General features: G+C 37.4%; 1 protein-coding gene across 1 annotated transcript in view; it reads right to left on the bottom strand.

Annotated features, from left to right (window-relative positions):
• The window catches only part of LOC114474850 (membrane-associated phosphatidylinositol transfer protein 3-like), a 115,662-nt gene that overhangs the window by 30,563 nt on the left and 67,065 nt on the right, over positions 1–18,034 (bottom strand). The window contains exons 6-8 of the mRNA XM_028465412.1: positions 8,431–8,620; positions 6,316–6,438; positions 4,560–4,741 (exon numbers count right to left, since the gene is read on the bottom strand). Coding sequence (XP_028321213.1) covers positions 4,560–4,741; positions 6,316–6,438; positions 8,431–8,620 — 495 coding nt within the window. The remainder of the gene's footprint in view (positions 1–4,559; positions 4,742–6,315; positions 6,439–8,430; positions 8,621–18,034) is intronic.

The following is an 18,034-nucleotide window of genomic DNA, read 5'->3' as shown; positions in this document are numbered from 1 at the left end:
TTTACTGTCTCCTCTTGTTTAATCATGCTGCTGCAACAAGTGGATTTCCCCTCTGGGAATCAACAAATGTGTATTCTATTCTATTCTCAATTAAGTCAAGTTTAAATATAACTTTTGTCTTGCCATTATTCCTATTGTGTTATCAGGTTTCACTGATTTCATGGTTCGCTGGAACATTTTCACAATACAAAAGTCTTCCTCAACCTCACGATTAAATCTCCCCAACACCCTTTAATACTGATACCACAACCACATCACAGGAAATGTCTTGTCAAGTTATTTTAGTCAATTCTATTCTATTTGGACTCCTTAGCATATATCATTAACATGAAGTTTCTTAAATGCTCAACTGAATACTAAAATTAGATTAAGTGCTTTCTTAAAGAATGTCTTAAAAAGAGTGGTACATTAGTTTTTTCTCTACTATATTTTTTTTCTAAATTCCTGTTTTAATAAATAATCTGTCCCTGTACAGTGAGTGGCTATTCTGCTAAACATAGAGTAAGCAGCAGGATTGCCTTATATCTTAATATATTCAATATCAATGCAATGACTCAGAAACACAGTTGATAATAGGATGTTTTATTGTGTTTATTTCTTAAAACTGTGAATGTTTTTTTTTCCCCCTCCTTTAAAGGTAGTTTCAATTATGTCCGTTGTGTTTATATGATTTAGCTCTGTTGGTTAGCTCTGTGTAAACATCCGTAAATCAATTCAAACACATTTTCCTGGGTATGCAGAATGGAAGATAGCAAGAAAATAAATAAATAAATCCTTGCAGTGCTCCCAGACTGGTTTACATTATACAGAAGGCGCTAATGTTTGCCAAGAAAGACCAAATTGACATTTCAACCAGGCATGCGCAAGAATTTGCTGTCAAAAGCCACAGTAACCAAACTCATCTCTGAGCGCCGTATTTACATTGGCTGCCATTTGTGAATTGTGAAGCTGTTTTTAGTATTCAAAGGGCCTTAAGTCAATATGTCGAGTCCACATTGTGTCATTAAGGACTGCTCAAATAGCTCTGATGTACCCATGAAATGGAAACAGTACAAATGCAATATATATGCTTGTAATTACAGTTATGCGGGATGTAAATGTAATACACCGTTTGTTTTGCACACGTTCCCCACTGAAAGAACAGATTTTGGAAAAGGTAAGCTAAGCCGAGCCAAGAGAACTATATACAGTATACCGGGCAAAAAAAGAGCCTCAGTCTTGCTGCAAATTGGTATATTGTTATAGATAACGCTAACTTGATAATAATTATAATAATAATAATGGTTTGGATTTATATAGCACTTTTTTTAAGGAGTCTGAAAGCGAATTACAGAAGTTACAGAAACCATTATTCAGTTACACCAGTCACTCATATCAGTCATACCAGTGGTGGTACAGAAGCATGGCTGCCATTTTGCTCCTACAGCCCACCACCAACACAATTCTTACTAATTGATATGAGGCAATGTGGTTAAAGTGCCTTGCCCAAGGACACAACAACAATGACTTGGATAGAGCAGAATTCAAATCCCCAACCCTTCGGTTATTGGATGATCCACTCTACCATTGAGCCATGGTCGCCCAACGTGACATCTGTATTCTAAGTTGGTTTGATGTTAGACATTCAACAGATATTTGGCTATTTGATATTTGGTAGATATTTGGAGTACTTTGAGTATTTCTAACCTCTTTGGTGGTTGGTTTGATATATTGAGCATTTTCAGCCAAATTTCAATCGAACGCCCAATATCAAACTAACCTCACTACAGTTTAGTTTCCGTGTCCGTGCATTCCTTTCAGTTAAATTGTCTTTAAAGTCACAAGCAGTCACATTCCTACACCCATCCATTAAGAAGATCCCAAAGAGGTAGATCACTCCCTTGTTTATTGGATTACTACAAGGCGGCACAATTAAGACCCCCCCAGCATGCTGCTGTAGCACAAGATGTGTTGCAAGGTGGAAGGATTTAGAACTTTCTCAATTAGGTGTACCACTTCAATCTGTGATGGGCTGCAGGACTTTGTATAAAAACCATCTGAACAGCTTAAATCGGTGGACAAAGGTGACTCTCTAAATCTGGTTCAAGGAGTGTAAATCACCAATACTTGAAAGACAGGCACGACAGCTGAGGTGGATCTGCTCTGACCCACACTTTAGGCCAAGTTCAAAACTTGGAGTCGTGCTGGTATTACTTCCTTTTGCACAATCTCATCAAAAGGAGAAATAGACAGTTTTGAAATAAAAATATGGTCTGGAAAAAAACTGACTTCTTTAGATACCTACAGGTCAGGGACTATTTTAATAAGGAGATTAAATCAGTGGAGAAACCTGACGTTAACCTGGCGGACATATTTGTTGACATGTACAAAGGTAAAGAAATAAAGAAATTAGTATCTAAACTTTACTCAATAACTCAATACACAAAGAAGGGCCTTTGGAGGGATTTCTGTTGGCGCAATCTAATAAGATACTTTGTTACCCCAAAAATCAGAGGTGTGCAGGGTGCTCTGACTGGAGGGGGTCTGTGTTGGAGGAAATGAGGGGAGCAGATGGCAGACCACTTTCTCATATTTTGGGATTGCCCGCAGGTTTGACCGTACTGGGATGAAGTTGCACAAGCAGTTAAAAGTATTTTCAGTGGGGTTATTGACTGTTATTGACATTCCAGCTGGCCTTGCAAATCGGGATAAATACCTAACCCTAACCCGAAGATAACATTAGCGGCCACAATAAAGGCAGTGACTCGAAGGTGGTTACAGCCTGATCCTCCAACACAGACTGACTGGGAAATATTATGGCTAATATTGAAAATATGGAGAGAATTACTTTAGCATTGAACCAGAAGATGGATACATTTTATGTTAATTGGGAAAATGGATACATTTTATGTTAATTGGGAAAATGGATCATGTATGTAACCTTGGAAAGTAATCATTGAGCCATTTATGTACAAGTTCACTTGTATCCCTATTATGTATTACTATGTTTTTATTTTTCCTTTCATAAGGACAAATGGATGACCAAATGTATGTTGTTGTTGCTTTGTCTTGTTTACAAATGTTTACAAAAATAAAGTAAAAAAAAAAAAAAAAAGAAGATCTCAAAGGGAATCAGGCAGTTTCATGCTGTCTAAAACTAGCAAATTGTTGTATTCATGCTTAGCAGCTAACATCTGCTCTTGCTTTGAAGGAACAATTGGGCATCTTTGGTCTCGGGCTGTACAACAAAGTGCTATGAGTTGATCCTTTTGCTTTCCAGAAACGGTCAATTCTCTTTTTTTTTTTTTATTTATTGCTAAACTTTCCAGTGCTTGAAAACAAAGATACTTCCTATTTCTCTGATGTCTGTCATTTGCCGTCCCCAGATTTTGCTTACTGTGATCTTCGATCTGATCCCACAAAGTAGCGCGTGGCTGAGGTATCAAATCAGTCTATAATCAGTGAAACTATACTCAGTAAAGCAGGAAAGACTCTGTGAGGTCGGTCTAATGTGAGAAATAATGTGTCTGCAGATTTAATAAGCACTCTGAAGGACTGGGAATACTGAGTGGCAGAAGTTGGGGGCTTGAGAAAGCAAAGGTTAGCTTCTCCTCAGCTAAACTCAGATTTAATCAGGGAGTACAAAGGAACGGGTGCGCTGTCATGAACTCTGCAGCATACCTGTGAATTAATGGGACCCCATCTACAGTGACTGTGATGGTGCGTCTAGCGGAGCACGTAATTCAATGGAAAAACTGGTTCCTTAGAATGAGGTAACATGGTACTTGTAACTCGTGAGGGCTCTCCATCATTCCTGCTGGACTAAATTCAACGACAAATCTCGTTATTCCTCACAAACTGGCTACCATAGACATTAACAGCCAATTTATAGATATAGGTATAGTCAGGCAGGGCAGAGCAGCTGCAAATATTGATAAAGCACGAGGTTGAGACAGGGTGACATCTTCCACGCAAACTTGGACCGGGGCCGACGTGCAACATCTGGTGCGTCATATGAACCCATTAAATACTTGTCTGTGTTGCACGTTGTCTGGCTGAAATTGATGAGTGAACTGCTGCAGCATCCGTCTGTGAGAAATTTGGGCCTTTCTTTGTGCAAATTATAGATACATACACGAGAAGCTTCTTGAAATGTAAATGTAACCACTATGTTAGTACTGAGTAGATGAAATTCTTTTTTTTTACAATGAAAATCTTATTATTCATAATTCTCCTTCATTTGGAAAATGATAAAGACTTACCTTTAAAAACTATTTCGGTAATGACTTGAGTGCAGCGTAACATCTGCTTTTTATCTAATCAAACTAATAAAACTTCACATCTTTACATATAGCTAATGCTCAGCTCTGAATCAACAGCCACAAGCACCTCATCACACTGTGTAAGTAAGACATGAGAATTGTTTCCATACTTTCAGATTAAGCCCATTGTGTCAAGCTGCTCACTTGACCTAATAGGGACAACCCTTGATGACTATTTCAAACAATAATGTAAACTTCGTATATTGTTTTCTTAGCAATCAGACCAAGAACAGGTTAAAAACGTTCTGCTTGCGTCACCTGGAAAAAAAGCTGTGCTGCCCAGAGGAGGAAGTATCTCCATCGTATGAGTCGCTCTGCTTCCGGCTCAGCTGCAGACCGCCCTGACCTTCGTTGGGAGCTGAGATGTCAATGTTGCTTTTACTCAGCCTTTTGCTTGAACTCAAACCAGGGCTGCAGTGCCCCAGCAGAACGGAGTTATCCTGTGAGGAAGGAAGAAGGACTTAACTTAGCTTTAGCAGGAAAATACACAAAATGAAAAGAGTTGATGTTGGAGGTGAGGAAGGGGGAGGGGGGAATCATCCTACAGTCATTTAAAAGAGAAAGATTAATGCAAGCCACACAAATGGGTGGACATTTGCACTCTATGAAAATTACTTCAGTTATCTTCTATACTGTCTTAAAAAAATGTGCTCATTGAGCTGTGGAATATTCATTTATTTTAATATGGAATCACTACAGGAGAAATGTTTCCCTGTTTTTGGTTTAAAACAATTATAATGAGGGTGCGTGACAAAAACATCCTGGTGCAGAGACCAGCAGACCTTAAAAAGAAAAATGTTGAATTGTATGACTAACTAAAATCATCCGATGTTTTTTCCCAACTGAAACAGAAATGATCAACCAGCTTTTAAAATTGCCAGTTTAGTAAGAAAAACTCTCTTTTAAAGTACAAAAATAAAAAATAGACTTAAGACAGACCAAAAACAAGCATAAATTACTTTCTCTTTAAAGCTAGGGTAGGCGATTTTCTCCAGATACACTTTTTAAGTTTTTGGTTGAACTTTTTTTAATGTCCTGATAGGAATTAAAAAAAAGGAATGAAGAAAATCTGTCAACTCTAGCAGCTGTAAATCTGTAATAACTTCAACCAATGGAAAAAAACAAACCGTTTATTTTTTAAACCAATCACGTCTCCCTGTCTCCCTGCTCATTCTCAACACCTCGCGTGTATTTTATAACATATATAATGACAAAGTTTAGTACTTACTTACTTCTGAATGAGACATGAGACAACAAAGTTCCTACACAATACAGACGATGAGCTTAGATGCGCAGCAGAAGCCCTGCTCGTGCTCGTGAGTGAAGGACGGAGCACAGAGGGGAGGGGGGAGGAGGATGAAGGCGGAGCCAACCGGAAAGCTACATTCAAAATCATGCTACCTTTCGAAAATCCCCTACCCTACCTTTAACTTTTCTTATTTCATGTTTTTTTCCTTTAATGGGACCATTAAAGAAAAACCAAAGCTGAAGACTAATTTAAATTTTACAAATTGGTCTACGTGACCCATTATTTTAGGAAAGGCTGTAAAACTGAGGACAATTTGATGAGTTCAGGGGCTCCCACTGAGACTTCAGGTAGTGACATTACAATATAACAATTATGTATAATCAAGCAACCTAAAAAAATACAAACTGAAACCCACAATAAAACACAATAGTTAAACTGGACTGAAAACAATCAACAAATGAAAAGCATGCCTTAGAAAGGATTTTGTATTTTCAAACCACATTCCAAAAATGCTACATAATTTAGAATCTCCTTTATGGGAAATGTATAGGGTATTGCCACATGTCTGTATTACTCAATGTTCGAGCTTTATCCATGTGATGGATGACAAATCACCCAGGATGTCAAACTGTAAGTTAGGAGAAGCTGTAATAGAGGGTGGATGGATGGGAAAATGGGCTGATATCTGTCATAAAGCAGCTGGTGTTTGTCCCCAGGGTTCATAAAGTGTATCATCTCACTCTCACAGCCTCTTTGAGCGCCTACCTTCAGGCTCTCAGTGCTGTTGTTCCTGCTGCTGTTGATGGGGCTGCCAGATCTTTGATGGTTACTAAAGCACAAAGCGTCAAAGCACAGCACGCCACCCACGCAGTCCCCCATCAGACACACCTGCTTGGAGAAAGGATGAGTTAGCCTCCATCTAGCTTCCACATCTGGTCATAAATGAGATGACGCATTGCTAAAATACCTCAGGTTAGATTTTTTTATAATTACAAACAAACTAAGGAACTAACAATTCAGCTTTAATAGTGACTACTGAAGTAAAACAAAAGGTACAATTGTAGGTGTGTAATTTTGACACATCTTCTATTGAACACTCATAATTGGTCTGGAATAATGGATGCAGTGCTGAACTGATTTACCAGTGTACAATATATAAGTATTAATCCACATTTCATCAGCCAGTTTACCAATACAAATATAAAGTCTTAACTGTTGACTGTAATTATGGTAAAAGCTACTTAACTACGGCGAAAATTGAAAAATAAACAACAATGGAAGAGAATTTTGTTTTTAGATATCAAGCCTGCCAAATTAAGATTTGTCAAAAAAAACAAAAAAACTAAAGACAGAGTTTGATTGAAATGATAATGTTTTGTTGACTGGAAACAAAAAAATGCTCTAGTTTAATTACTAACCAAAATGTACAGAATGCAGAGTTTATATAATTTATAAGTCTTTACAGATGTTTTTTAATGAGAATTTAAGGGCCCATGTTAGGTTAAATCAACTTTTCTGTGCTTATGATAAAAGTGCAATTAGGGCTTCATATACATGTCCAAAGTGTTTTTTTAATTGTTTCCCTCAATCATTAGTTAGAGGGTGATTTGCTCCTTTCTTACTGCAGTGTGAGCACAAACACTTCGCTCCAATTTGATGACACGTTCCCACTTTGATGACGAATTTGACGCGGCACTGAGTTGGAGAAGCCACGCCTCCAGGAAGCTCTCTGCCGTGATTGACAAGTAAACAGACACGCCCACAAAGGTGAGCATCTCAGCGTCCTTCTCGCAGTGCTATGTATGTATTTTCTACAGTCTATGTTTGTACTGGTGAACGCCCCGCCCCCACGCTCTGTCTCCTGTTTATAAAGCAGCATGAGCTCAGCTACGGAGTGGGTGGGAGCAGGGCGGGCCGCCAGAGGATGGCCCGCCCTGCTCCCACCCACTTCCTGGAGGAAGTCAGTGTCCCGTCTATAGACACGCCCACTCATGAATATGCATAAGTAGGCCACAAATCAGCCTGTTTGTGTAGAGTTGCTCAGAAAGTGACTTTTCAGAGGCTAAAACTCTGGAAAACAGGCAAGTTTGCGAAAATAAATCTCAAATACTATGTTTTTGGGGTTCTTAGAACAAATGGAGATGGGTGAAAAATAGCATGACATGGGACCTTTAAAGGTTTTGGTACCAAACGAAATTACCTACATTCAAAAGTGATGCTGAAGACTTCTTCTACTTCTCAAATGATTTTCAATGCTAATACCCTAATGCATAATACTCTCCAGGTGCCAAACCATTTCTAAATACTTCTTAAACTTTTATGGTTGATCTTATAAAATGTGTTTTTAAGATCAATAAATCACCCAACATTAATCAGAGAATGGTTATCTAAAGCTGTAACTTTTTCAATAATGTCCATTAATAAAAGTGCTGAACGTGGATCTTTTTTACCCACTAAAATCCTTCTACCGTCAGTTTCTTTAAATCGGGCCTGAAAACACTGTTTAATGCAGCGTTTTCCTCACCCATCATTTGTTTTGTTTTGTAAAGCCTGCTTATTATGGAGCTTATTTTAATGATTTTATTATTTACTATTTCCTAGACAAATTTCACTAATTGTCCTAACATTTTTCAGGCCTTATGATTTTGTCATCTCTATCTGAATGTTTCCTTTTTAATCATGTAAAGCACATTAAGTGACCTTGTGAATCGAAAATGCACTATACAAATAAATTTGCCTTGCCATGTACCTAAATCCATACTGCCCATCACTTATATGTTCTATTTTTATCCAGATATAGCCATTTTCACTTGTCTATTATTCAATTATGTATGAATACAGAACAGGACGCCTTTCCAAATAGAAAAGGTCCAGACACACCTGACCCGTGAATCCCTGGCCATCCTCCGACTGCAGAAAGCTTCGGTAGACCTGGTTGGCTCGGTCAATAACGGTGGCCACTGCGTCTTGGTAGCGGGGGGAGACAATGGCCAGTAGAGGGAGGGCAGCCAGTGGCAGGTGGTCCACACTGCTGGACACACAGCTCTCATCATAACTGTATGGGTTCAGACTGGAGGAAAAAAAAGAGAGAAAGATACTGTTTGTTTGACTTGATCACAGCTTTGCAAAGTTTTATAAATGTTTTTAAATCAGGCCATACAAAACATGCCATGGAGAACGAGACAAACTAAGCAGAGGCTTCACATTTGTGGTCAGACTTTTGTTCATTGGATCCCCATGAGCTTGCACTGTGGTGGTTGCTAATCTTCCTGGGTTCCATAAAAAAAAATAGAAATTCTAGTACACGTAAGAACAGTTAAAATATACAGAACCATCACATAGAAAGGTACATCAAGACACATTTTCATTACACCAACAAATACATTAAAAAAATACATGACACATACATTAAGGTTGATAAAAATATGATTTTAAAGCCTTTTCAAATAAGGCTAAAATTTATGTATTTCAGGTCCCAAAGCAATTTGTTCCATTAGTGAAAAGCTCTAAAAAATACAGAAATTTATTAAGCCAATTAGTAACTATATAAATTATCGTACCCGTGTGGGAGATCAGCTAAAATGAGGTGCTGCCATGCATATTTTATGGTGTAGTACTCAATTGACATCAGCCACAACTCCTCTGTAGAAGGTCATAAAGAAAGACTAAAATTCATCATTACATCTGCCAGAAACTCATAATTTCACCTACTTTTAATTATTTGTTTGTCTGTTAGCACGATTACGTCAAATTTACTACATGGGATTCATTAATTTCCCCTTGGGATAAATTAAGTACTTCTGATTAAAAATAAATTAAAAAAACAGACCACACGTCATGGAAGACTCCGTTGCATTTTGGAGGGGACCCGGATCAATTACAAAAGTTGAAAAATCCCTATATATTATTGCTGGCAAAATTTCAAAAAGTCTTATTTTGTTTTGTAATTGACTGATCTTTATGAAATTTCAGGCAACTTTTTCTCAGGAAATTTAATCTCCCGACATATTTCGACTAACAACTGTCAGTCTTCTTCGGAGGTGATTGCTTTGCTGTATCCCTATGAGTTAATTCATTAGGAAAGCATCAAAGCATCTAATGTTCACTTTCATGTGAAAAAAAAGTTGTCTGAATAAATGAAATCTTAGAAGACATAATTAACTTGCTGGAATTTATGAAAATTGACTCAGTTATGTCAGATTGGTTCCTCAATTACCTCACCGAGTTTCATCCGGATCGGATCCGGATTGCGCATTTCATCCATACATTTGGAGCTACTGTGTAGTTATTGATGGGGGTAGAAATTTCCTATAAGCCTTTAAAATGTGAATTATCATGGTACCATGACCAGAATCATTGATCCAAATAACAGCCAATAACTGACATTTTGCTCTGAGTGCTTTTGTTTGAGAGTTCCACTTTCCAAATGCTCCACTTTAACAGGAAGATGCCCTGAAGATCCTAAAATTCCAACTTCCATCCATCCAAACCATCTCGCTGGGGCAGCTCTACACTTTACCACATGAGTAAGAAGCCGTAGGATGATTCCCAATTTCTCAATGCCCGCTTATGCGTGTTTACACAAAATAACAGATGTGCAATGGGATTCACTGACAGAGATAATTAATGTTTTTTATGTTGTGCACACACAGATCAAGAAACAATTTATGTGACAGCAGGGGGGAAGTCGTAAAGGATGGCACAACGTCAGACTCTCTCCTTAAGCGACCCTGTCAACTTCTATCAGCAGATATGATAACAGTGAGCAGCAGAAACACAGCAGCACATCTTAAATGCCTCACAGCTTAGAGAAGCACAACCTCACTGCTAAAACACAATTCTTCTACATTATTTATGGCAAAATGTACAATAAATGAAAGCGTGACAACTTATTTAGACACTGGTTAAGAATATAAAAAATACATACCAGTATATTTGTATTTTCTGAGCACTTCTCCATTAAACATAACACCTATTTACATTATAGTATTTCCCTGCTCACACTGCACAGTATTTAATGTACGCTGTGACTTTATGTGCATGCATTTCTGTGGAAAAAATAAAATGTTTAAATCAGTCCATGTGGAAATATGTACATCTGCCTGCATGACACAGCGTGACAGCCACTGCCTGTCATTCCAATCAGCCTTTCAGACGTCTTTTGATTAAAGTGCATCAGGAATAATCAGAAAACATTTTTGACACAACATGATAGAGACGAGGGAGCGGTGAGTTCAAAGTAATACATTTCATGGTTAGATTGGATTAGACTGCATTACATTACATTTGACTAGATTATATTAATCCCAGAATGGAGATATTCACACGAAATTCACAAAAACTTATTTAGAGAACTGGAAAAGAAAAAGTGAGATAATAGTAACTATTGCTCATTTGTATCTCTTTTACATACCCGTTTATATTTTTTTAACCACTTTAGATTTTCATTATGTTTTTCCACATATATACATGAACATAGAACAAAAATCAAACATGGCATCAGGTTGTAGCGTACACAGGGGTTTACAGTTTTCAGTTTACATTAATTTTCACCATTATACAAGAAACAAAAGAAGAAAAAGCGTGGCATAATCCTTTAAATGTGTGTTTCTTTGTAAATCTAAACATTTTTTCTATCAAAATACTCCTTTTTATTCTTAAACAAGTCATTTTTGTTTATATTGTTTATCTTCCTATTGAGTATAAAAGGTCATACCCAAAGAAAGTATGAAAGTATGTCCAGAGTCAAATGAAAGCATAGTTATTTTTCCAACTGCAATTTCATATTGCATCGTGATCATGAGCCCATTATCGTAACGTGAACTTAGTGCATCGTCTCAGCCCTATTGAAAGTCCATCATTTTTAAGTTCCATTTTTTAGCCAGCGTCCAAACTATGTGGTTTGTATGTTAAGTTGAAACTCACATTTGCTCATAGTTCCTATAAAACAGGCTGGTCTTGTGTTCCACATCTGTAAACAGTCCTTTTCTTCAGTATGTTCTGGTATGTTCAAAACATGAAGTAGTCTATTGTCAGTAAGAACAGTAGTGGCTCAGCTTTAGAATCTGTTTGCTCCCACACACACTTATTCTGTTGTGTCAACTCATGTAATTAAAGGAAGCCTTAATGAGACAGAGCAAGCCCCTTGCTGATTTGTAGGTAAATAGGAAACCTCTCTCATATATTCAGTCTCACATGGGATCACACTTCGCACACGTTCACATAGCAACAGTGTTTGCTCCCTCGTAAAGGCTGGATATCAAATATGATGTTGGAAGTTATTAAAGAATAGAGAAGACAACTTATGTTCTCATTTGTCCACAATGAGGTCGTCTCCATTTTAGATTAAAGTGATTTGTTTATCAGCTGCTTGTTTATTCCCATTTCAGAAGTGGTTGAGTAAGAAATCCCCAAATCCCCATTTAGTGCCACTGTGAGTTGAATCTGAGCTTTATAGTCACCTCGACATGACTCTCATTAACGGATGCTTCTCTCACACTTCCCCAAAACACAAACTTACTCTCAGAGAACTTAATATTCTAAGCACAAGTCTGGCTTCTAAACAAGCCTAAAAGTCTCAAGACAGGAACAGAGGTTAAACACCTGCTGCGATGCTCCACAAATGTCAGTGGGACATTCATTATTTGCATTGCATAATAAATTACTTGTTCATGCAAACAGTGCCTTAGAATTACCATAAAGTCGGCACTGTTTAAAAAGCATTCATGCATTATTCATTTGCTGTTTTGGCTGGGAAAAGGTGCCGTCTTTGAAGGCAGCAGGTAATTGTTAGTTTCTTCATTTACAACCTTGTTTTGTATTAAATGGCTGCAATTAAAGCTGCTAATCCAGATTTTTTATTATTAGAAAAAATGCCTTATAGATCAAACATCATTTACCCCAAAAAGAAAGAAAAAAGGTTGAAATCGCCACTTGAAAGTTTGTTTCAATCTTCACTGTTAATGAACCGTTTGTTGACATTTTTGAGCATTGCATTGTGGGATGTGGAGTCGTGGAGACTGGTGCATAGAAGTGTTTTTATTTCATTCTTACAGGGATTTCTCATGTTTATTCTGTGATTCTCTAGACTACATTTTTGTTCTAGTTTGTTCGCAGTATCAGCTTGAAATAAAAAGACTTCTATGCATTAGTCTCCATGATTCAACATCCCACAATGCAATGCACAACAATGTCAACAAATGGAGCATTTACTATCGAGATGAAAACAAACTTTCAAGTGACAGATTCAACCATTTTCCTTTCTTTTTATAATAAATAGCTTTGCTTTCATTACTCTTGAAAAAGCGCAAAATCAAAATAATGCAATAACTGGTAATGGAAAGATCTGAATTTCAAAAAAACACTCAAATATCGCTGAAAAGTTTTTAAGCTTTCATGAGAAAGAATTTCAGACATTTAGATATTGAAATGTCTCGCAAAAGCGCTCTGGAAACACTTTCACCGCAAATACACGTCATGGTCACGTGACCACTTCTCTCAGAGAAAACATGGCACAATACGTGTAAACAGAAGAGAGACCGAAACATTCCTTAGCATTATATTTTAAAATGATTACTGCCAAATTAGACGGTAAACATCAAAGGAATGCAGGAGTTTTATTGAAGGTTTTGAGCATCCATTTTCCTGCAGCAAAGTCTAGTGGGATGGGATTTCCAGCCCAAAACAACCATCAGTGGAAACATGTTCAAAATGCAATTATACTCCCTCAACATTTAGAAATATCGCTTTTATTTTTGCCAAAATCTGTAATGGAAACCGAGCTAGTGATGTACGATTCAATGATCTATGAGGCACACACTAATTTTATCTAAGAAAAAATTACCAGGGGTAGCAGCTATAATCTTGTAAATCTGAAGTGAGAAATTCTCTGTGATGCTGGTGATGGTAAGGCAGATCTTGTAATATCAAGGGAACAGTTTTGACAGGGCAGATGATAATCGTGCTCGATCTTTTGGCATTTGTGGCCTACGATTTATTTATAGATACATATCCATCCATCCATTTTCTGACCCCCTTGCTCCTTTTTTCAGGGTTGCAGGGGTCTACTCGTCCCTATCTCCCTCTCTCATTGGGCGTATATCAAATGGAATTAACAAAGTGATGCTCTTAACAGATGGCAGATATTTCCATTCTTCAGGGAATTACATGGCCATTATCTTCAATAGCACAACTCACATGCGAGTATTAATTCAAGGAAGGAGATACTTGTTTTATAGCATTGTAAAGAATGTCTTCTTCCAGTAAAATCACCAGATTTAATGTTGGACAAAGAAACGTGCTTGTTCAAGTACATGTACATGATAGAAAGGTAAGAACACACTCATTAGCAGCTTTATTTAGAGCGTCCATCAAGATCAGAGTCAAGGTTATCAATTATCTTTGAAGCAAAGAAGTTCTTCCTTCATCACTGGCAGTCATTACTATGTTAATTTTTCTAGAACTACGGTCAAAGACTCACATGCTGACACCTGCAGGCATAGTAATTACGAGTCTGTTCTAAACCAAGGTCTTTCTGAAGGAAGGAGAGTCATTATCAGAGTGAAAATCTATAGGAACCTTCTTATGTTTCATAAAATGGCAAATTGAATATCGTCTTGCAGATATATTTATTGTTCCTCTATTTTTCAATTGTTTCTTTGTCACATTGTCACAAACTGGTTTCTGCAGTCCTAATAGGAAAGAGGGCCTGGATGTAGTGGTTGATTGTCCTTAGCTGCAAATGGCCAGAATAATGAGGTGACCAGAGCTGCCTGAAGAGAATGACCCACCAACAGCAGCCAACACTGTATCTAATTAAATTTGTTCAACGTATTTGCCCGATAACTCAGATTAAGATTTATTTAACTAGTTCTCGTGATCCATATATATAAGATCAGTTTGGAAGTTTTTTCTGTATAGGTGTTAATTAGACATGCCACCGTAACAAAATGACACATTCAGAAGCATTTTTTGTCTCAGTTTTAAGCAAACGCACATGTTTATTATATGCTCTTAAAGTCACGGCACTAATATGTGAGGTAGAGAGAGGAGGCAATGTTGCAAAAATAATTGCATGTGCTTTTACAAGCATGTACGTTTACACTGGCTATAAAAATCAGATTACTAGCAATTACTAGTTTGCGCGCACGCACGCACGCACGCACACGCACACGCACACGCACACGCACACGCACACGCACACGCACACGCACACGCACACGCACACGCACACACACACACACACACTTACTTATTTTGCCACCGGAAAATTTATAATTTGGTTTCTTCTTTGAATAATAATGTTAATTTAAACAAAAATCACCTACTTAACGAAAGTGCATACTAATGCCTCCTTAAAGATGTTGATGTCTTCCTTCTAGGATTCCTTGTTGACGAACAATACTTATTGTAACTAAAGTTTAGCATTGTTACAATTTAGCATCATATAAGCTCTTACTAAGTGACAAGCGTGTCGACAAAGGTGACAAACATTGAGAAAGCAGCTGAACAGCCCTCAGCTCACAGAATCCCTTCAGTCTTTGGTTTATTGTCAGATTCTTTATGATGAAAATTTAGCACTGGACAATTTTGGCAAAAGGCTAATATCGACCATGCCTAATAAAAACTACAACCATGCTAATTCAGCAGTGTCAATTATTAAACTTACTGAAAAAAAAAGAATTACTTGAAGGAATCATTTCATTAAAATATGACATCACTAAGTCACTGCTACGCATAGTTTGGTTTGAGCTAGGGAGGCATACGCACATAGCAATACCAACAGTGCATGTTTGAAGGAGTATTATTTGTCAGTGGAAAGGAATTGTGAAACACTCAAGCCAAGTTGGTCTGTTAATGTAAATGTTTGTCTTTCAGATGCTAAGAGAGACAACATGATGAGATTTAAGCAAGGCAATGAGTGCAGCATTAACAATGCAGTTTTAATCTGCCGATTCTTTCAATGCATGTGCTATAGCAAGTAAATGAAAAGGTGTTGTGATCATAGCACACTGTTCACTGACAAAGCATTAGTGGAAAAGGAGTTTGCTGGTGCGTGGGCATGTATGCATGCTGACTAACTGCATATTCAAAGAGTAAACACGACCTCCAGCCACGCAGGCATCGAGTTCAATTTGACTGATGTCAATGGCATGAATACATGTATTTGTAGATGATTTTCCAAAAGCTGACACACCACCTTGGAGATTTTATGAGGCAAAGACAGCAGAGCGAGCATGGTTAAAGTTCCCATGGACACAGAATACACTGCCTGTGTAGAAATGTGGCAGGACAAGCAAACATGTAAGTTATGGACAGATGTGTTCAAGCGTGGGCATCAGCCTTGGTGCAAGGACAGGTGAGCGAGACAAACAAGAACTGATGGGAGATGTTTTTTATCCTTCCTCTCAGGATGTGGTTAAAGCAGAGAAAACGGCAAAGCTGCAGAGCGGCTACACTAATCAAAAGTTGTTGCTTCGAGTCGCCAGCTGAGTCCTGCTAAGATTAATCACTGAAGCAGACGGAGGTCTCGACATGACTGACAAACACATTTTCCCAGTCACAGTGATCAGCGGCAATTCAGAGAAATATAATCTGCTTCTAATTGGACAGCAGTAAAGACAGAGTGACGCTGTCAACGATAAAAGTAGTGATGGGAAATTTAAGACTAATGCATTTCCTGTCACTTTCAAATCTGGTGCTAGTAAAGAAATACAATGAAAACAAGAAAGACATTAAAACCACTAAAAAGTCCATAAAAACATATCTGGCTTAGGTTACTTTCTGTCAAGCTACTAACTATAGAACAGGGCACCAACCCTTAATACTCCACATGCCCATACACCTGAGAGAGCTGTAAATTCTTAGCATTGTACACATTCTGTTTATTGCAGTAGAATTTGCCAAACCTGCAATTTTTCAAACTGTGATGGGAGTGGTAGTGCAAAAAGTTTTTGCATACAGTGTCAGAGAAGATGGTAAGGTGTTAGACCCAAAAGCATGAGGTAAAGGCAGGAATAGAGCATAAAACACTCGAGTAGAAACAGGAAGAATTCGTCAATCTCCCACATAAACATACTGACTAGACTGTGTGAAGACGCTGAGAGGAATCAATTCCCAACAAAAAAAAAGACAAAATCAAATATGAAAATGACGCACCAACCGGCACAGATGATGACATACAGTTAAAGACATAGTGTAGGCCTCATGAATAAATAAGTGGAGGATCATTTGCTTAAAATTTTTTTTTAAAAGGTTGAAATTACTGCTAGAATTTTGTTTTCATCTGCACTGAAAACAAAAGTTTCACACATTGCATTGTGGGATGTCGTGTCCCGTAGACCAGAGTTTCCCAACCAGGGGTAGGTGTACCCCTAGGGGTACATGAGCACATTGCAGATATTCTAAGTTATTTCATAAGTCCGACAATAAAATAGTACGTGTGCGCTATGACTTGTTTTTCAAGTTTAAATGCCTGTTTAAAGGGACATATTCAAAGAAGCTCCTTCTGTGGTAAATGTCATAAAACTTATATATAACACAAGCAGGGTAATTATTTGTTTTGTATTTATTTATTCATATTACTTAATAATTTTTTTGATTCTTATTTTTTTCTAATTTCAACTTTACTATTTTTATTTAATAACAATATAATCATAATATATTAGTATTAATAATACAAACATTTACTATAATATTATTTCTAATATTTATCATTTGTATTGCCTTGAAGGCAACATAATTTTATGTTTAATTTGAGGTAAATAAGAAGATAATGACTGAATTTTAATTGTTCAATTTAAGAAGATGAAATAAAAAAAACGTGCGCTGAATATTCAGTTGTGTTATGTTCTACTTTTGGAGAACCATGAACACGTATGAGTGAAGGTTAGACGGATGCAGGTTAGAAGTCTTTTTCCGTCATTCTATCAATATTTCTAATATTTCTTTGCCAGACAAGAGGAGGACAGTGATGGGCTTGACGCCATTTTTGTTCCAGTTCGTTCTTGTTATTACTTGTGATATCCCCTCAGATCTATCTGTGTAAGTCCTAAAATAAACCACAGCCATTGTTTTGCTGCAACTTTCAGTCCGTGTAAACACCAGAAATGTGTTGGGAAGTCACTTTGGCAGAGTTTTTAGGGGCAACCACACAGGAATCCTGGTAAGAATGAAGTAAAAACACTTCTATGCACCAGTCTATAGGGACTCCACATCCCACGATGCAATGCACAAAACTGTTCAAAAATGTTAAATAAAACAAATGTTCAAGCAACAATTTAAACCTTTTACAGCTTTTTTTGGAGCAAATGATTTTTGAGTTATTGCTTTATTGGGCCTGAAATCTGTTTCTGCTGATTTACAGTAAGTGAGGGTGAAGTTAATCAACACTTTGTTGAAGAAGTTGAGATTAATTCTAAAGAGTGAAGCTCTACTCTTACTTGTTTTCGGCAGAAGTGTCTCAAAACTACACCGCCATCTATTG

This window comes from Gouania willdenowi, chromosome 13, assembly GCF_900634775.1.
Source record: "Gouania willdenowi chromosome 13, fGouWil2.1, whole genome shotgun sequence".
Taxonomy (NCBI): domain Eukaryota; kingdom Metazoa; phylum Chordata; class Actinopteri; order Blenniiformes; family Gobiesocidae; genus Gouania; species Gouania willdenowi.
This window is presented reverse-complemented; position numbering and strand designations above follow the sequence as displayed.